Source organism: Entelurus aequoreus, linkage group LG03 (assembly GCF_033978785.1).
Source record: "Entelurus aequoreus isolate RoL-2023_Sb linkage group LG03, RoL_Eaeq_v1.1, whole genome shotgun sequence".
NCBI classification, from domain to species: Eukaryota; Metazoa; Chordata; class Actinopteri; order Syngnathiformes; family Syngnathidae; genus Entelurus; species Entelurus aequoreus.
This window is the reverse complement of record NC_084733.1, coordinates 83072065-83093209: the sequence shown is the minus strand read 5'-3', so window position 1 is coordinate 83093209 and position 21145 is coordinate 83072065. Positions and strand designations below refer to the sequence as shown.

The 21145-nt window shown below is 46.2% G+C and overlaps 1 protein-coding gene across 2 annotated transcripts in view; it reads left to right on the top strand.

Annotated features, from left to right (window-relative positions):
* Positions 1-19817, top strand: part of wasla (WASP like actin nucleation promoting factor a) — a 36672-nt gene extending 16855 nt beyond the window's left edge. Inside the window, exons 6-11 of one of the 2 annotated variants that reach the window (XM_062042973.1) lie at positions 10621-10822; positions 12775-12817; positions 15909-16062; positions 16183-16796; positions 16864-16972; positions 19116-19817. In XM_062042973.1, the coding sequence (XP_061898957.1) occupies positions 10621-10822; positions 12775-12817; positions 15909-16062; positions 16183-16796; positions 16864-16972; positions 19116-19177 (1184 nt within the window). In that variant the 3' untranslated portion in view covers positions 19178-19817. The remainder of the gene's footprint in view (positions 1-10620; positions 10823-12774; positions 12818-15908; positions 16063-16182; positions 16797-16863; positions 16973-19115) is intronic. The other variant, XM_062042974.1, reaches the window with a different exon arrangement.
* Positions 19818-21145: the final 1328 nt, after the last annotated feature.

The following is a 21145-nucleotide window of genomic DNA, read 5'->3' as shown; positions in this document are numbered from 1 at the left end:
GACAGACTGGCCACTCGCTCAGTCGCCGACAGAATGGCCACTCGCTCAGTCGCCGACAGAATGGCCACTCGCTCAGTCGCCGACAGAATGGCAACTTACTCAGTCACTCTCAGTTGCCGACAGAGTGGCCACCCGCTCAGTCGCCGACAGAATGGCAACTCTCTCAGTCACTCTGTCACTGACAGAGTGGCCACTCGCTCAGTCGCCGACAGAGTGGCCACTCGCTCAGTCGCCGACAGAGTGGCCACTCGCTCAGTCGCCGACAGAGTGGCCACTCGCTCAGTCGCCGACAGAGTGGCCACTCGCTCAGTCGCCGACAGAGTGGCCACTCGCTCAGTCGCCGACAGAGTGGCCACTCGCTCAGTCGCCGACAGAGTGGCCACCTGCACAGTCGCCGACAGAGTGGCCACCTGCACAGTCGCCGACAGAGTGGCCACCTGCACAGTCGCCGACAGAGTGGCCACCTGCACAGTCGCCGACAGAGTGGCCACCTGCACAGTCGCCGACAGAGTGGCCACCTGCACAGTCGCCGACAGAGTGGCAACTCGCTCAGTCGCCGACAGAGTGGCCACTCGCTCAGTCGCCGACAGAGTGGGGACTCGCTCAGTCACCGACAGAGTGGGGACTCGCTCAGTCACCGACAGAGTGGGGACTCGCTCAGTCACCGACAGAGTGGCAACTCGCTCAGTCACTCTCAGTCACCGACAGAGTGGCGACTCGCTCAGTCGCCGACAGAGTGGGGACTCGCTCAGTCGCCGACAGACTGGCCACTCGCTCAGTCACTCTGTCACTGACAGAGTGGCCACTCGCTCAGTCGCCGACAGAGTGGCCACTCGCTCAGTCGCCGACAGAGTGGGGACTCGCTCAGTCGCCGACAGACTGGCCACTCGCTCAGTTGCCGACAGACTGGCCACTCGCTCAGTCGCCGACAGAATGGCCACTCGCTCAGTCGCCGACAGAATGGCCACTCGCTCAGTCGCCGACAGAATGGCAACTTACTCAGTCACTCTCAGTTGCCGACAGAGTGGCCACTCGCTCAGTCGCCGACAGAATGGCCACTCGCTCAGTCGCCGACAGAATGGCAACTTACTCAGTCACTCTCAGTTGCCGACAGAGTGGCCACTCGCTCAGTCGCCGACAGAATGGCAACTTACTCAGTCACTCTCAGTTGCCGACAGAGTGGCCACTCGCTCAGTCGCCGACAGAATGGCCACTCGCTCAGTCGCCGACAGAATGGCAACTTACTCAGTCACTCTCAGTTGCCGACAGAGTGGCCACTCGCTCAGTCGCCGACAGAATGGCCACTCGCTCAGTCGCCGACAGAATGGCAACTTACTCAGTCACTCTCAGTTGCCGACAGAGTGGCCACCCGCTCAGTCGCCGACAGAATGGCAACTCTCTCAGTCACTCTGTCACTGACAGAGTGGCCACTCGCTCAGTCGCCGACAGAGTGGCCACTCGCTCAGTCGCCGACAGAGTGGCCACTCGCTCAGTCGCCGACAGAGTGGCCACCTGCACAGTCGCCGACAGAGTGGCCACCTGCACAGTCGCCGACAGAGTGGCCACCTGCACAGTCACCGACAGAGTGGCAACTCGCTCAGTCACTCTCAGTCACCGACAGAGTGGCGACTCGCTCAGTCGCCGACAGAGTGGGTACTCGCTCAGTCACCGACAGAGTGGGGACTCGCTCAGTCACCGACAGAGTGGCAACTCGCTCAGTCACTCTCAGTCACCGACAGAGTGGCGACTCGCTCAGTCGCCGACAGAGTGGGGACTCGCTCAGTCGCCGACAGAGTGGGGACTCGCTCAGTCGCCGACAGAGTGGGGACTCGCTCAGTCGCCGACAGAGTGGGGACTCGCTCAGTCACCGACAGAGTGGGGACTCGCTCAGTCACCGACAGAGTGGCCACTCGCTCAGTCACCGACAGAGTGGCCACTCGCTCAGTCACCGACAGAGTGGCCACTCACTCAGTCACTCTCAGTCGCCGACAGAGTGGCCACTCACTCAGTCACTCTCAGTCGCCGACAGAGTGGCCACTCACTCAGTCACTCTCAGTCGCCGACAGAGTGGCCACTCGCTCAGTCATCGACAGGGTGGGGACTCTCAGTCGCCGACAGAGTGGCCACTCTCTCAGTCGCCGACAGAGTGGCCACTCTCTCAGTCGCCGACAGAGTGGCCACTTTCTCAGTCGCCGACAAAGTGGCCACCCGCTCAGTCGCCGACAGAGTGGCAACTCACTCAGTCACTCTGTCACTGACAGAGTGGCCACTCGCTCAGTCGCCGACAGAGTGGCCACTCGCTCAGTCGCCGACAGAGTGGGGACTCGCTCAGTCGCCGACAGACTGGCCACTCGCTCAGTCGCCGACAGAATGGCCACTCGCTCAGTCGCCGACAGAATGGCCACTCGCTCAGTCGCCGACAGAATGGCAACTTACTCAGTCACTCTCAGTTGCCGACAGAGTGGCCACCCGCTCAGTCGCCGACAGAATGGCAACTCTCTCAGTCACTCTGTCACTGACAGAGTGGCCACTCGCTCAGTCGCCGACAGAGTGGCCACTCGCTCAGTCGCCGACAGAGTGGCCACTCGCTCAGTCGCCGACAGAGTGGCCACTCGCTCAGTCGCCGACAGAGTGGCCACCTGCACAGTCGCCGACAGAGTGGCCACCTGCACAGTCGCCGACAGAGTGGCCACCTGCACAGTCGCCGACAGAGTGGCCACCTGCACAGTCGCCGACAGAGTGGCAACTCGCTCAGTCGCCGACAGAGTGGCCACTCGCTCAGTCGCCGACAGAGTGGGGACTCGCTCAGTCACCGACAGAGTGGGGACTCGCTCAGTCACCGACAGAGTGGGGACTCGCTCAGTCACCGACAGAGTGGCAACTCGCTCAGTCACTCTCAGTCACCGACAGAGTGGCGACTCGCTCAGTCGCCGACAGAGTGGGGACTCGCTCAGTCGCCGACAGACTGGCCACTCGCTCAGTCACTCTGTCACTGACAGAGTGGCCACTCGCTCAGTCGCCGACAGAGTGGCCACTCGCTCAGTCGCCGACAGAGTGGGGACTCGCTCAGTCGCCGACAGACTGGCCACTCGCTCAGTCGCCGACAGACTGGCCACTCGCTCAGTCGCCGACAGAATGGCCACTCGCTCAGTCGCCGACAGAATGGCCACTCGCTCAGTCGCCGACAGAATGGCCACTCGCTCAGTCGCCGACAGAATGGCAACTTACTCAGTCACTCTCAGTTGCCGACAGAGTGGCCACTCGCTCAGTCGCCGACAGAATGGCCACTCGCTCAGTCGCCGACAGAATGGCAACTTACTCAGTCACTCTCAGTTGCCGACAGAGTGGCCACTCGCTCAGTCGCCGACAGAATGGCCACTCGCTCAGTCGCCGACAGAATGGCAACTTACTCAGTCACTCTCAGTTGCCGACAGAGTGGCCACCCGCTCAGTCGCCGACAGAATGGCAACTCTCTCAGTCACTCTGTCACTGACAGAGTGGCCACTCGCTCAGTCGCCGACAGAGTGGCCACTCGCTCAGTCGCCGACAGAGTGGCCACTCGCTCAGTCGCCGACAGAGTGGCCACTCGCTCAGTCGCCGACAGAGTGGCCACCTGCACAGTCGCCGACAGAGTGGCCACCTGCACAGTCGCCGACAGAGTGGCCACCTGCACAGTCACCGACAGAGTGGCAACTCGCTCAGTCACTCTCAGTCACCGACAGAGTGGCGACTCGCTCAGTCGCCGACAGAGTGGGTACTCGCTCAGTCACCGACAGAGTGGGTACTCGCTCAGTCACCGACAGAGTGGGGACTCGCTCAGTCACCGACAGAGTGGCAACTCGCTCAGTCACTCTCAGTCACCGACAGAGTGGCGACTCGCTCAGTCGCCGACAGAGTGGGGACTCGCTCAGTCGCCGACAGAGTGGGGACTCGCTCAGTCGCCGACAGAGTGGGGACTCGCTCAGTCACCGACAGAGTGGGGACTCGCTCAGTCACCGACAGAGTGGCCACTCGCTCAGTCACCGACAGAGTGGCCACTCGCTCAGTCACCGACAGAGTGGCCACTCACTCAGTCACTCTCAGTCGCCGACAGAGTGGCCACTCACTCAGTCACTCTCAGTCGCCGACAGAGTGGCCACTCACTCAGTCACTCTCAGTCGCCGACAGAGTGGCCACTCGCTCAGTCATCGACAGAGTGGCCACTCTCTCAGTCGCCGACAGAGTGGCCACTTTCTCAGTCGCCGACAAAGTGGCCACTCTCTCAGTCGCCGACAGAGTGGCCACTCGCTCAGTCGCAGACAGAATGGAAACTCACTCAGTCACTCTCAGTCACCGACAGAGTGGGGACTCGCTCAGTCACTGACAGAGTGGCCACTCGCTCAGTCACTCTCATTCACCGAGAGAGTGGCGACTCGCCCAGTCACAGAGAGAGTGGCGGCTCGCCCAGTCACCGAGACAGTGGCGGCTCGCCCAGTCACCGAGACAGTGGCGACTCGCCCAGTCACCAAGTCATTGGCGACTCGCCCAGTCACCGAGAGAGTGGCGACTCGCCCAGTCACCGAGACAGTGGCGACTCGCCCAGTCACCAAGACAGCAGCGACTCACTCAGTCACTCCCTCAGTCCCTGACAGAGTAATGACTCTCTGTCACTTACTCAGTCACTGACAGAATGGCAACTCGCTCGGTCACTCCCTCAGCCACTGACTGGGTGGCGACTCACTCAGTCAGTCATTCAGTCACCAAGAGAGTGGCGACTCATTCAGTCACTCACTCAGTCACTGACAGAGTGGCTGCTCACAGTCACTCACTCAGTCACTCACTCAGTCACTGACAGAGTGGCTGCTCACAGTCACTCACTCAGTCCCCGAGAGAGTGGCGACTCGCTGGGTCACTCCCTCAGTCAGACGTGGTGGCGCCTGGCTGGCTGGCGTGCAGGTGAATGGTGCCAGCAGGGCGTCCATCTGCGCCGTATGTGAAGCACGCGTGTTGGCAGTAATCTGCCAGGCTTCTCTCAATGCTGCCTTGTTTCCCTGTGCCGCACGGCAATGCTGCGCATAAAGAAACAGGAAGAGATGTCATACCATGTGAGTGTGACCTAAAAACCGTATCACAGTGTATTTTGCAGCCTCCTGCGATAACGATAGATATCACAATATATTATTTGGCATATAAATTATTATAGAAACATTGCATCGTTTTTCATCAAAACTATCCTTAATGTACTTAATTTAAGCCTAATTTATTTAATTTACTGATAAAATGTGTTTACTTTCTGTTGTAAAATGTTTCCATCTACACGTCTGTTCAAATATAATAATCACTCATTTTTCTGTTGTTGGATACTTGGCATTAGTTTTGGACGATACTACAAATGTGAGTATGGATACCAAGTAGCTACAGGCAAAGTATCACTGATACTTGATCATTTGGTTCCCTGTGTCCAGGGACTTATTTCCCGAGTTTGTAAACCGTAACAGAAACGATTTAACTCCTGTATCAACAAAAAAATATACTGTATGAGGTATCATTCCTATCGATATTCGTATCGATCCGCCCACCTTGCAGCTCTAGTTCGCAGTCAGCTTGTCCTCCTATGGTGTGTCGTGTAGCATGTTTAGCTGTTATTCGGTCAAAACAATACTTGTATTTGCCGCCGCGGAGGCAAGGATGACCGATTTAGAAGTGGCTTTGCACTGTGGAGGGACGTTAGCCGCTAGCAAGAATGCTACATTGCGTTGAGGGCACGGCTAAAATGTGTCATCAACAAGCGTTTTAACTAGGGCTGCAACTAACGATTAAATTGATAATCGATTAATCTGTCGATTATTACTTCGATTAATCGATTAATAATCGGATAAAGGAGACAAACTACATTTCCAGTATTTTATTGGAAAAAAAACAGCATACTGGCACCATACTTATTTTGATTATTGTTTCTCAGCTGTTTGTACGTGTTGCAGTTTATAAATAAAGGTTTATAAAAAAAAATAAAAAAAATAAAATTGCCTCTGCGCATGCACATAGCATAGATCCAACGAATCGATGACTAAATTAATCGCCAACTATTTTTATAATCGGATTTAATCGATTAGTTGTTGCAGCCCTAGTTATCACGATATGACATTGGTGTTAAAAGCTCTATCGCGCTATATCCACATGAATACATATTGTTCTGCATTAAAATGTGTGCCATGTTTTGGTTTCCATTTGATCGGCAGTCAGTACCAAGCGGACTATTTGAAGGCAGCTAATCATTTTTAGAGCGTAAGACGTCTCACTCGGCTCAGTTATCCCTCGATATTCCTGCAGTACCGGTGAAGATCTTTGAGGGTTCTCTCTGCTCTACGGAGGCAAACGACCTCAGATGGCAGATTTGACCATCTCCAGGCCAAGACGTGCAGAACTGGGTGGGGGGAGGGGGCGGTCCAGGGATTTGGATTGGGATTAACTGTGGATTAGAGTTAATCAAACGCTGCTGCAGTTTGTGGAGATTATCATTTCGAGGAGTGAACAAAATCAGGTTGCTTCGACGGTCTAGTCTCTGGAGCGTGCGTGTCAGACTAGTTTTTATCGAGGGCCACATCGCAGTTAAGGAGTGATTCATGTTTTTAATCAAATGAATCACACTCTAGAACTGTGATTAATCACGGGTTATTATTTGCTTGCATAAATAACATTTGCTGAAGACAATACACCAATATTTGGATACAAATGCAATTTGTCCGTCAGGAACATTTTTTAAATGTTTTACAGAACTGCAATTCATTGATTTACTCAAAATTTGTTGACAGTAAATATAATAAGAATTAATTTTGAAGGTCTTTGCAATAATCTTGCAAACAAGGCGTAGTTAATACAGGATAATGTCGTAAACACACATAAACATAGTGCACCATTTACTCTTCTTTAGTTTCAACCAGGGGTGTCAAACTCATTTTAGATGGGGGGCCACATTGAGAAAAATCTACTCCCAAGTGGGCCGAACTGGTAAAATCACGGCATGATAACTTAAAAAATAAAGACAACTTCAGATTGTTTTCTTTGATTAAAAATAGAACAAGCACATTCTGAAAATGTACAAATCATAATGTTGTTGTTTTCTGTTTTTTTTTTACACGTACACGTTGCAGTTTAAAAGTATTCTATCTTTATTTGTCGTTATTAATACTTTCTGAATAAATTACGTGATAATGTTCATCAGTGAACTCATTGGGGTGAATTTTCAATCTATCAAGACGAAAAAATAATATCAAAATCAAATTACAGGATGTTATTTATGTAGTTTGCTCATTTTCCTCGACTGGTGCACTAATATCATGTGGTTTATTTGTTCTACATATGTAGCATAATCTACAAAGATACAAACATGTGCTATTGCGAAATCTAGTGAACACATTTAGAACAGCAGTTTCTTTCATTCAAAAATGTTGGCTCATTTTTGTACTTGGCAAACTCATCCCGCGGGCCGGATAAAACCTTTTCGTACGTTTGACACCCCTGGTTTAAACAGTTGTTTGTTTACCTTTTTCACATGACAATGCTGATCTCTTTTTTTGGTACAATGCGACCCCAACTGGTTGTGATTACTTACAGATGTCCAACCTTCTCCAGGAAGCAAAATAAATTCACAAGCAACCGGTATGTGCAACTTGATGCGGTACAGTTGTTGTAATAGTCCCTCGCCATAAAATGAAGTGGCAGGTCACATAAAATAATGCAATATATCACATAAAGTTAAATGGTGGGCCACGTAAAATAATTTAACATCACATAAAATGACATAAAAGGCCACATAATTAAGACGGCATAACACAAAATGAAGTGGCAGGTCACATAAAATAATGCAACATATCACATAAAATGACGTAGCAGGCCAAATAATTAATACGACATAACACATCAAATGAATGTGGCAGGTTACTTAAAATGATGTGAGGGGCCACATAAAATTATGTTGCAGGCCATGTAAAAAAATGCGCCATTTTGCATAAAATGATACGGCGGGCAACAAATTAACACGGCATAACACATAAAATGAAGTGACGGGTCACGTAAAATAATGCAACATATCGGATGAAATGACACAATGGGCAATTTATGAGGAAGCAGGCCACATAATTAACCCTGGCATGACCCATAAAATGATGCGACAGGCCACATAAAATGTTGTGGCATATCACATAAAATTAAACGGCGGGCAACATAAATTAACACGGCATAAAATGAAGTGGCAGGTCACGTAAAATAATGCAACATATCACATAAAGTGAAGTGGTAGGCCACATAAGATAATTTAACATCACATAAAATGACATAGCAGGCCACATAATTAACACAAAATGAAGTGGCAGGTCACGTACAATAATGCAACATATCACATAAAATGACGTAGCACGCCAAATGATTAAAACGGCATAACACATAAAATGAGAGTGGCAGGTTACTTAAAATGATGCGAGGGGCCACTTAAAATGATGTGGCAGGCCACGTAAAATAATGCGCCATTTTGCAGAAAATTATACGGCGGGCAACATAAATTAATACGGCATAACACATAAAATTAAGTGACAGGTCACGTAAAATAATGCAATATATCACATGAAGTGAAGTGGTAGGCCACATAAAATATTTAAACATCACATTAAAATGACGTAGCAGGCCACATAATTAACACAAAATGAAGTGGCAGGTCACGTAAAATAATGCAACATATCACATAAAGTGAAGTGGTAGGCCACATAAAATAATTTAACATCACATAAAATGACATAGCAGGCCACATAATTAACACAAAATGAAGTGGCAGGTCACGTACAATAATGCAACATATCACATAAAATGACGTAGCACGCCAAATGATTAAAACGGCATAACACATAAAATGAGAGTGGCAGGTTACTTAAAATGATGCGAGGGGCCACTTAAAATGATGTGGCAGGCCACGTAAAATAATGCGCCATTTTGCAGAAAATGATACGGCGGGCAACATAAATTAATACGGCATAACACATAAAATGAAGTGACAGGTCACGTAAAATAATGCAACATATCACATGAAGTGAAGTGGTAGGCCACATAAAATATTTAAACATCACATTAAAATGACGTAGCAGGCCACATAATTAACACAAAATGAAGTGGCAGGTCACGTAAAATAATGCAACATATCACATAAAGTGAAGTGGTAGGCCACAAAATAATTTAACATCACATAAAATGACCTAGCAGGCCACATAATTAACACAAAATGAAGTGGCACGTCACGTACAATAATGCAACATATCACATAAAATGACGTAGCACGCCAAATAATTAAAACGGCATAACACATAAAATGAAGTGGCAGGTTACTTAAAATGATGCGAGGGGCCACTTAAAATGATGTGGCAGGCCACGTAAAATAATGCGCCATTTTGCAGAAAATGATACGGCGGGCAACATAAATTAATACGGCATATCACACAAAATTAAGTGACAGGTCACGTAAAATAATACAACATATCACATGAAGTGAAGTGGTAGGCCACATAAAATATTTAAACATCACATTAAAATGACGTAGCAGGCCACATAATTAACACAAAATGAAATGGCAGGTCACGTAAAATAATGCAACATATCACATAAAGTGAAGTGGTAGGCCACATAAAATAATTTAACATCACATAAAATGACATAGCAGGCCACATAACTAACACAAAATGAAGTGGCAGGTCACGTACAATAATGCAACATATCACATAAAATGACGTAGCACGCCAAATAATTAAAACAGCATAACACATAAAATGAAGTGGCAGGTTACTTAAAATGATGCGAGGGGCCACATAAAATGATGTGGCAGGCCACGTAAAATAATGCGCCATTTTGCAGAAAATTACACGGCGGGCAACATAAATTAATACGGCATAACACATAAAATTAAGTGACAGGTCACGTAAAATAATACAACATATCACATGAAGTGACGTGGTAGGCCACATAAAATATTTAAACATCACATTAAAATGACGTAGCAGGCCACATAATTAACACAAAATGAAGTGGCAGGTCCTGTAAAATGATGCAACATATCATATAAAATGACGTAGCAGGCCAAATAATTAACACGGCATAACACATAAAATAAATGTGGCAGGTTACTTAAAATGATGCGGGGGGCCATGTAAAATAATGCGCCATTTTGCATAAAATGATACGGTGGGCAACATAAAATGAAGTGACAGGTCACGTAAAATAATGCAACATATCACATAAAATGACGTAGCAAGCCACACAATTAATGTGGCATAACACATAAAATGATGCAACAGGCCAAGTAAAATGATGTGGCGGGCCAATTTAAATCGGCATATCACATAAAATGATGTAGTGGGCCAGATAAATGAATACGACATAACACATAAAATAATGCAGCAGGCCACTTGAAATGATTTGACCCCCGTCCTTGAGTTTGAGACGTGTGCTCGCATTTGTTAGAATGTGATGACATCATCAGGTGGTGGGAATGTAGGCGGGTGTCAGTCTGTCTCGCCGTAGAGACGTTAGCGTCGTTAAAAGTGTGGCGTCCACTAGGGGGCAGTGTAGTCAAGTCCCTAACTGGTCTTCAATGGCGTGCAGGTCCCGCGTTGCCCATGGCCACGGTGGACATCAAGAACCCGGAGATCAACAACGTGCGCCTCCTCAACTCTCACGGCCACCAGCCGCCGTACCACGTCAACAACATGCTGAGTCACGGCGCTCTGACGCGCAAGGACAAGAAGATCAAAGTCAAGAAGAAGAAGCTGACCAAGGCGGACATCGGCACGCCGAGCAACTTCCAGTAACTTCAGTCTTTTCATCCTCAGTATACTCGTCTTCAGAAAGTATTTTATCAAGACACAGTATGTGTCTTGGTCAGTGTATCGCTTGTGTCGAACTATGGATGTGTTGCCTCATTTATCAGTCAATACTCCACCTACACATGTTGTACACTGACTACTCTAAAGTATGCTCAAACTCTACTTTTGTCACTTAATGACAGAATAAAACGCTTGCTGGAATTTGAAGGGCTATGCTGTAGTTAGCATGTAGCTTGTTAGCGTGTTGATTGTAAGCATGTCGCCTGTTAGCATTACAGTTTGTTAGCGTGTATCTTGTTAACATGTAGCTTCTTAGCATGTAGCTTGTTAGTGTGTAGTTTAACATGTAGTTTTAGTGTAGCTTGTTAGCATGGAGCTTTTTAGCATGTGGCTTGTTGGCATGTAGCTTAGCTTGTAGCTTGTTAGTGTGTTGCTTGTAGGCATAGAGCTTGTTAGCATGGGGTTTCTTACCAGGTAGCTCGTTTGCGTGTATATTGTTGTCGTGTTGTTTGTAAGCGTGGAGCTTGTTAGCATCGAGCTTGTTAGCAAGTAGCTTGTTAGTGTGGAGCTTGTTAACGTGTTTTTTGTTAGCATGGAACAATTAATAGCATGTTGATTCTTAGCATAGAGCTCGTTATCGTGTAGCTTGTTGGCTTGGAGCATTTAATAGCATGTAACTTCTTAGCATGTAGCTTGTCAGTGTGTAGTTTAACGTGTAGTTTGTTATCATGGAACTTATTAGCTTGTGACTTGTTAGCATGGAGCTTATCTTGTAGCTTGTTAATGTGTAGTTTAAGTGTAACTTGTTAGCGTGTAGCTTCTTAGCATGTAGCTTGTTAGTGTGTCGTTTAAGTGTAACTTATTAGCGTGTAGTTTGTTAGCATGGAACTTATTAGCGTGTAGCTTGTTAGCATGGAGCTTAGCTTGTAGCTTTTTAGCGTGTAGTTTAAAGTGTAACTTATTAGCGTGTAGCTTCTTAGCATGTAGCTTGTAAGTGTGTAGTTTAAGTGTAACTTATTAGTGTGTAGCTTGATAGCATGGCGCTTATTAGCGTGTGGCTTGTTAGCATGGAGCTTAGCTTGTAGCTCGTTAGTGTGTCGCTTGTAGGCATAGAGCTTGTTAGCATGGGGCTTGTTACCAGGTAGCATGTTCGCATGTATATTGTTATCGTGTCGTTTGTAAGCGTGGCACTTGTTAGCATTGAGCTTGTTGGTGTGTAGCTTGTTAGCAAGCAGCTTGTTAGTGTGGAGTTTGTTAACGTGTAGTTTGTTAGCATGGCACATTTAATAGCATGTTGATTCTTCGTTAACGTGTAGCTTGCTAGCATGGAGTATTTAATGGCAGGTAGATTGTTAGCATGGTGCTTGTTAATGTTTAACTTGTTACCTTGGGGCTTAGCATGTTATCTTGGAGCTTGTTAGCATGTAGTTTGTAAGCGTGTAGCTTGTTAGCATGGGGCTTGTTACCAGGTAGCCTGTTAGCGTGTATCTCGTTAGCGGGCTGTTTGTATGCGTGGCGCTTGTTAGCATGGAGCTTGTTGGCGTGTAGCTTGTTAGCATGTAGCTTGTTGGCGTGTAGCTTGTTAGCATGTAGCTTGTTAGTGTGGCGCTTGTTAGTATGGAGGATTTAATAGCATGTTGCTAGTTAGCATGTAGCTTCTTTTCATGGAGCTTGTTAGCGTGCTGTTTGTAAGCGTGTAGCTTGTTAGCATGGAGCTTGTTAGTGTAAAGCTTGTTAGCGTGGAGCATTTAATAGCATGTTGCTTGTTAGCATGTAGCTTCTTTGCATGGAGCTTGTTAGCATGTTTCTTGTTAGCGTGTATCGTGTTAGCGTTGGGTATGTTAGCGTGTAGCTTGCTCACGTGCAGCTTTTTAGCATGTGAGTAAACGTGTGCTCTCTTTGTTTCACTGCATCCATGCTGTCTCCTCTCCAGGCACATTGGTCACGTGGGCTGGGACCCAAATACGGGCTTCGATGTGAGTACACACACATTAAACACACACACACATACTGGTTGTCATTTTGAACGGGGACCACATTTTTTGTTATCACTTGTGGGGATCACCCTTTCTACAGGTTGTGGAGGCATAACAAAAATGGTGTAAAATGTCCACTGCCCAGTTAGCTCATACACGTCTTTAAATCTCTGGATTGATGAAGTAATGTGCTGATCATTCTTACTGGGGACCCTGGGGTAAAAGAGTTAATATGGTTCATGGGGGACCAAATTTAAATCATTTTGCATAATTCACACAAATTTGTACAGTACGTGACTACTGAGGACCATTTATTAAAAAAAAAATTATAAAAAAGTTCAAATTAAATATGACATGATCCTCAGAATACAGCACTACAGCTGTCCTCTTATAGGAAGTTTCACCACTTCAATGTTAAAGCAAATCCTGCATCTTCTGTGACTTCACTGAAAACTACAGAGCCCCTAAAGCAGGGATCCCCAAACTACGGCCCGTGGGCCGGATTCCCGCGGGAAGTTCCAAGTATAATAAAAAATATATACTTTTTTTTTTCCCTGTCTTTTCTTATCCACTTTTTACCACTTGCTACTCACAGTGTCTCCTAGCCGCTCAGGCAAATCATATTGTCTAAAAATGCATTTTCTCATCGATAACGTGACATCATCACGCGCGCGGAAAGTACGCTATATATATCTTATATATATATATATATATATATATATATATATATATAAATATACAGCCCGTCCCCCGGCCAAATTGTTTTAACCCAATGTGGCCCCCTAGTGAAAATGTTTGGGGATCCCTGGCCTAAAGAGACATGGGGGGAAAACAATTTTTACTAATTTTTTTTAATAATAATATTTTTTTAGACATGTATCTTTACTCGTGCGCACGAGAAACTTTTTCTAAAGTTATAAAAAAAAAAGGTAAATAAATGTAATAATTTTAAATTTTGAAATTTTTTTTAGACATGTATCTTGTGCGCACGAGATACATGTTTAAAAAAAATATATATATATTTTTTTTTTTAGAAACTTTCTTTTGCGCACAAGATAGTTTCTCATGTGCAAGAGAAGGTTCCTAAAAATATATATATATATTTTTTAAATAGTTTTTTTTTTTTTTTCAGACATGTATCTCGTGCGCACAAGAAACTTTCTCCTGGGCGTGAGATACATGTCTAAAAAAATTTTTAAATAATACAAATTATAAAAATGATTTGTTTTTTTATAACTTTATAAAAAGTTATAAACTTTCTCGTGCGCACAAGAAACTTTTTATAAAGTTATAAAAAAATTAATTAAAAAATGTATTTTTTTTTTTTTTTTTTACATGTATCTTGTGCGCACAATAAACTTGCATGTCTAAAAAAAAAAAAAAAATTATACAAATTGTATTTTTTATAACTTTATAAAAAGTTTATCGTGCGCACGAGATACTGTACATGTCTATAAATAAATGAATAAAATACATGTCCCTTTAGGGCAGGGGTCGGCAACCTTTACCACTCAAAGAGCCATTTTGGCAAGTTTCACAAATTAAAGAAAGTAATGGGAGCCACAAAAAAAATTTTAAAATTTAAAATGAAAAACACCGCATACAAAGCTTAAATGCTTTGTGCTATGTTAACCAGGGGTCTCCGACACACGCACCGGCACGCACTTTAATGTGGAAATTTGATGTTAGTGCAGCCCGCGAGTTTTGAATGAATGGCGCTTGATAGCATCATACTTGCCAACCTTCTCATTTTTCCCGGGAGACTCCCGAATATCAGAGCGTGATGACACTGCATTTGGCGCCCTCTACAGTCTGCCCTAACAGTGTACCTGCTCGACCACACGTAGAATGCTATTTCAGCTTGCTCACGTAAGTGACAGCAAGGCGTACTAACTCAGCAGCCACACATCTTACACTGACGGTACCAATACCCAGAATCCCATGCAGCCCTAACTCTTCCGCTCAACCAACGCACGGAGAGGGGGGGGGGGGGGTTGATGGGGGGGGGGGGGGGATTTGGTGGTAGCGGGGGTGTATAATGTAGACCGGAAGAGTTAGGGCTGCATGGGATTCTGGGTAATGGTTGTGTTGTGTTTATGTTGTGTTACTGTGGGATGTTCTCCAGAAATGTGTTTTTCATTCTTTTTTGGTGTGGGTTCACAGTGTGGCGCATTTTTGTAACGTAACAATGTTAAAGTAGTTTGATACGGCTACCGTCAGTGTAAGCTGTGTGGCTGATGAGTAAGTATGCTTTGCTGTCTCCTGTGTGTGCAAGTGATAACATGCAACATGTGGCTGGACTGGTACACTGTATGTAAATGCTATAGAGGACAATTACTGCATTGCAATTAGGGCAAGCCCTTTATTTAGTAATTAGAGTGTAAATAGGATTATTTTTTCCCTGGGAGTATTCTATGAGAGACACTGAGATCCATAAATCTCCTGGGAAAATCGGGGGGGGTCGGCATATATGTAGCTGAGCCGCATCAGAGTGGTCAAGGAGCCGCATGCGGCTCCGGAGCCGCGGGTTGGCGACCCCTGCTTTAGGGGCTCCGTAGAAAACTGCTATTTAGCAGTAATGAAGTTGTCTGCAACTCCAACTACCATATATAGAAGGATGGACAATTCTGAATGTGAATTATACTTTAAGGTAATAATGTTTATAATCATGCTGTATGAAAATGTCATCTTAAGGGGGAAAAAAATCACTTAGTCAGATCCATTCTGAAGATGCCTATCATTTTAAAAAGGTTTCACTTTAGGGGACCTGTTTTTTTGTCCCCATACCATCAGAGGTCCCCTAAAGGTGACTGTGTAAACAGAGCGATGTCCCCATTAAGTAAGCATTGCCAGAACACACACACACATTAAACACACACACACAGGCATGAACACAATAGGTAGCAGTGTGGCGACTGCAGGATGACATCACACAACAATAGTTACTTGTCGCCTACACACACACACACACACACACACACACACACACACACACGTGGTTGTTGTGACGACTAAAGTCACATGATTACTTTTTGACCCGAAATGTTTGCTGCGTTGCGTTCAAACGGGTACTTTTGTTGTGCGCGTGCAGCTGAACAATCTGGACCCCGAGCTGAAGAACCTGTTCGACATGTGCGGCATCTCGGAGGCCCAGCTGAAGGACCGCGAGACGTCCAAGGTGATCTACGACTTCATCGAGAAGAAGGGCGGCGTGGAGGCGGTCAAGAACGAGCTGAGGAGGCAGGGTGAGTCTTCCATCTGCCGCCATGTTGGCCCTCTGGCGGACCACGGCGGTACTGCATGTCGATGGAAGGGTATTGTGTGTTGGCGCCTCCTGGTCACATGACTTTGGTCTCCACCTGCAGCGCCCCCGCCGCCTCCCTCCCGTGGTGGGCCCCCGCCTCCTCCCCCGCCCCCGCACAACTCAGCCCCTCCCCCACCTCCGCCCCCGTTCAGGGCAGGCCGTGGAGCTCCGCCTCCCCCTCCGCCTCCTCCGTCCCGCGCCCCTTCCTCGGCTCCTCCTCTCCCTCCGCCGTCCAGGCCGGGAACTCTCGGTGCCCCGCCCCCGCCGCCGCCCCCCACCAGGGGAGGTCAGCAGCCCCCTCCTCACCACCAACCCAAACCTCCCCCGCCTCCCTCCTCGAACTCTTCCCCGCAAGCCCCGCCCCCTCCGCCTCCCCCGCCGACCTATCAGTCCCCAGCTTCTGGCGGGGGCGGCGGCTCCGCTCCGGCGGCGCCTGCTCCCCCTCCTCCTCCGCCCCCACCGCCAGGCCCCCCGCCGGCCGTGGAGCCGGACAGCGTGCGCGGGAGCGGCGACTCGCCTCATTCGCCGGTCGCCGGCGGGAAGTCGGCGCTGCTGGAGCAGATTCGAGGGGGGGCCCAGCTGAAGAAGGTGGAGCAGAACCACCGAGAGTCGCCGCCCAGCAGCGGGCGGGATGCGCTGCTGGACCAGATCCGCCAGGGCATCCAGCTGAAGACGGTACGATGCCCTCCTGGCGTAGAGGGTCTTTGTCTCGTGGCGCCCTAAACAGTGTTTGTGTCTGCAGGTGTCGGACAGCCCGGAGTCGGGCTCGCCCACGCCAGCCCCCACCGCCGGCATCGTGGGCGCCCTCATGGAAGTGATGCAGAAGAGGAGCAAAGCCATCCATTCTTCAGGTACCAATGTTGCACAATAGAAATGATATCAATCTGATATCATTCAGATGATACACTTTTTAATGCTATCGTCATAACGCATGTTAACATATTCTCGCCGGGTCTCACTAATTTGAGTTAGTCAGTGGCTGGCGAGCTAGCCACTACCGAGCTAATGATATGCTGGCGAGCTAGTCAGTCGCTAACGAGCTAATTATATGCTGGCGAGCTAGCCACTACCGAGCTAATCATATGCTGGCGAGCTAGTCAGTCGCTAACGAGCTAATCATGTGCTGGCGAGCTAGCCACTACCGAGCTAATCATATGCTGGCGAGCTAGTCAGTCGCTAACGAGCTAATTATGTGCTGGCGAGCTAACCAGTCGCAAACGAGCTAATCATGTGCTGGCGAGCTAGCTACTACCGAGCTAATTATATGCTGGCGAGCTACTCAATCGCTAACAAGCTAATTATGTGCTGGGGAGCTAGCCAGTCGCTAACGAGTTAATCATGTGCTGGAGAGCTAGCTACTACAGAGCTAATTATATGCTGGTGAGCTAGTCAGTCGCTAGCGAGCTAGTCTGTAGCTGGCGAGCTAGCCACTACCAAGCTAATCATATGCTGGCGAGCTAATTATGTGCTGGCGAGCTAGTCAGTAGCTAGCGAGCTAGCCACTACCGAGGTAATCATATGCTGGCGAGCTAGCCACTACCGAGCTAATCATATGCTGGCGAGCTAGTAAGTAGCTGGCGAGCTAGCCACTACCGAGCTAATCATATGCTGGCGAGCTAGCCACTACCGAGCTAATCATATGCTGGCAAGCTGGTCAGTCGCTAGCGAGCTAATCATGTGCTGGCGAGCTAGTCAGTACTGGCGAGCTAGCCACTACCGAGCTAATCATATGCTGGCGAGCTAGCCAGTCGCTAACGTGCTAATCATGTGCTGCGAGCTAGCCGCTGGCGAGCTAGCTACTACCGAGCTAATTACCGTAATTTCCGGACTATAAGCCGCACCTGACTATAAGCCACACCAGCAAAATTTAGGGGAAAATACAGATTGCTCCATATATAAGCCGCACCCGACTATAAGCCGCAGGCGTTTTGATGTGTAATTACCGTAGTATATAGGGGTTCCTGCTACCACGGAGGGGATTGTCGGGACAGAGATGACTGTTTGGGAACGCAAAGCGTCCCATTTATTAACAATAAATCTTTCAATCATTCAATCAAACTTTCACATCTTTGACATGGCGAACAGCATTCGCTCGCCTGTACGTTATCAAAATAACCAGCCTACCGGTATATGAAAAGTCAGTCTTTAATCATTGTGTCATCGTCTTCCTCCTGCGTACTAAAACCACCAAAATCCTCTTTGTCGGTGTCGGAGAAGAACAGGCCGTAAATAAGCCGCACCCTTGTATAAGCCGCAGGGACCAGAACGAGGGGAAAGATTAGCGGCTTATAGTCCGGAAATTACGGTATATGCTGGCGAGCTAGTCAGTAGCTGGCGAGCTAGCTACTAACGAGCTAATCATATGCTGGCGAGCTAGTCAGTAGCTGGCGAGCTAGCCACTACCGATCTAATCATATGCTAGTCAGTTGTTAACGAGCTATTCATGTGCTGGCGAGATAGCCAGTTGCTAACGAGCTAATCATGTGCTGGCGAGCTAGCCGCTGGCGAGCTAGCTACTACCGAGCTAATTATATGCTACCGAGCTAATTATATGCTGGCGAGCTAGTCAGTAGCTGGCGAGCTAGCTACTACCAAGCTAATCATATGCTGGCGAGCTAATCATGTGCTGGCGAGCTAGCTGCTACCGAGCTAAACACATGCTGGCGAGCTAGTAATGTGGTGGCGAGATAGCCGCTAACGAACGAGCCGCTAACCAGTAGTTTCTTACAAGTATTATTATAGATAGAACCATGTTACCACAGAAAGTAACAGTTATTAACAGTTATTATCACTTACATACCAAATTATGTTTATATAATTATTTATATGCCAAATGTTTCTATTATTACTTACATGCCAAATAATGTTTCTATGATCATTTATATGCCAAATAATGTTTATTTAATTATTTATATGCTAAAAACAGTGATTATACATCGTTATGAAAGGTATGTTGGACGTCGTCATGTTTTACGAACAATTTTCTCCTCGCAGACGACGACGAGGATGACGATGAAGATGAAGACTTTGAGGAGGATGACGAGTGGGACGACTGACCACACTAAAGACTGGTTTTGTAAATGTTTGACTTTTCCGTCTATTTATTTTTTACTTCCCGCCTTTTTTTTTTTTTTTTGGTTTGTTTTTTGACGTAGTCTTGGTAGTTAGGCGGCCATCTTTGAGACATTTCAGTGCACGCCTCCACGGAGAGTCTGAACCTTCATTTTTCCCCTCCTTTCATTTTCCCGTCGAAGACCAAAACGCTGCGTTGTTTTTATCACGTGACTGAGGCGCTCTTTTGCACACCGCCGTTTTCTGTTCATTTCAAGCAAAGTGCTTATTTGATCAAAGCACCCGACGGTCTCGTTAACGCACTTTGCCGCGTCCTTTTTTTGTTCTTGCGTCTGATTGGTTGCTCAGGTTGTGACATCATGCTCTTATGCAAAGCGGCTGCAACGCTAATAATAGTAATAATAGAAAATAATAATAGCCGACCAAATGTGGACGTTGCGAGCGAGGCTGTGAACAGTGCAAAGAAATAATGACACTTGAAACTGTTTGCTTTAACCAGTGGGGGGCACTAAAGTGTATACTTAATAAATGTTCCTATTTACAGTCAAGTACTGCTGACTATGCTTTTCTCTATGGAGTACACACTCACCACTAATGCTAATTGCAGCAGTCCCACTGACCATGGGAATTAAAGGAGGAGACAACTAACCAAGTACTAGAATTAATGATGGAGACAACTAACCAAATACTAGAATTAAAGGAGACAACTAACCAAATACTAGAATTAAAGGAGACAACTAAGCAAATACTAGAAGTAAAGATGGAGACAACTAACCAAATACTAGAATTAAAGATGGAGACAACTAACCAAGTACTAGAATTAATGATGGAGACAACTAACCAAATACTAGAATTAAATGAGACAACTAACCAAATACTAGAAGTAAAGATGGAGACAACTAACCAAATACTAGAATTAAAGATGGAGACAACTAACCAAATACTAGAAGTAAAGATGGAGACAACTAACCAAATACTAGAAGTAAAGATGGAGACAACTAAACAAATACTAGAATTAAAGATGGAGACAACTAACCAAATACTAGAAGTAAAGATGGAGACAACTAACCAAATACTAGAAGTAAAGATGGAGCCAACTACCCAAATACTAGAATTAAAGATGGAGACAACTACCCAAATACTAGAATTAAAGATGGAGACAACTAACCAAATACTAGAAGTAAAGGACACAATTAACCAAATATTAGAATTAAAGATGGAGACAACTAACCAAATACTAGAAGTAAAGGAGACAACTAACCAAACACTAGAAGTAAAGTAGGAGACGACTAGCCAAATACTAGAATTCAAGGAGACAACTAACCAATAACTACAATAAAGGAGACAACTAACCAAATACAAGAATTAAAGGAGACAACCAAATACTATAATTAAAGGAGGAGACAACTAACCAAATACTAGAATTAAAGGAGACAACCAACCAAATACTAGAATTAAAGGAGACAACCAACCAAATACTAGAATTAAAAGAGACAACTAACCAATAACTACAATTAAAGAAGGAGACAACTAACCAAATACTATAATTGAAGGAGACAACTAACCAATATCTAGAATTAAAGGAGACGAATAACCAATAATTAAAATTAAAGGAGACAACTAACAAATTCTAGAATTAAAGAATGAGACAACTAACCAAATACTAGAATTAAAGGAGGAGACAACTAACCACATACTGGAATTAAAGAAAGAGACAACTAACCACATACTAGAATTAAAGGAGACAACTAACCAAATACAAGAATTAAAGAAGACAACTAACCAAATACTACAATTAAAGAAGGAGACAACTAACCAAATACTAGAATTAAAGGAGGAGACAACTAACCAATAACTAGAATTAAAGGAGACAACTAACCAAATACAATAATCAAAGGAGACAACTAACTAAATACTAGAATTAAAGGAGACAACTAACCAAATACAATAAT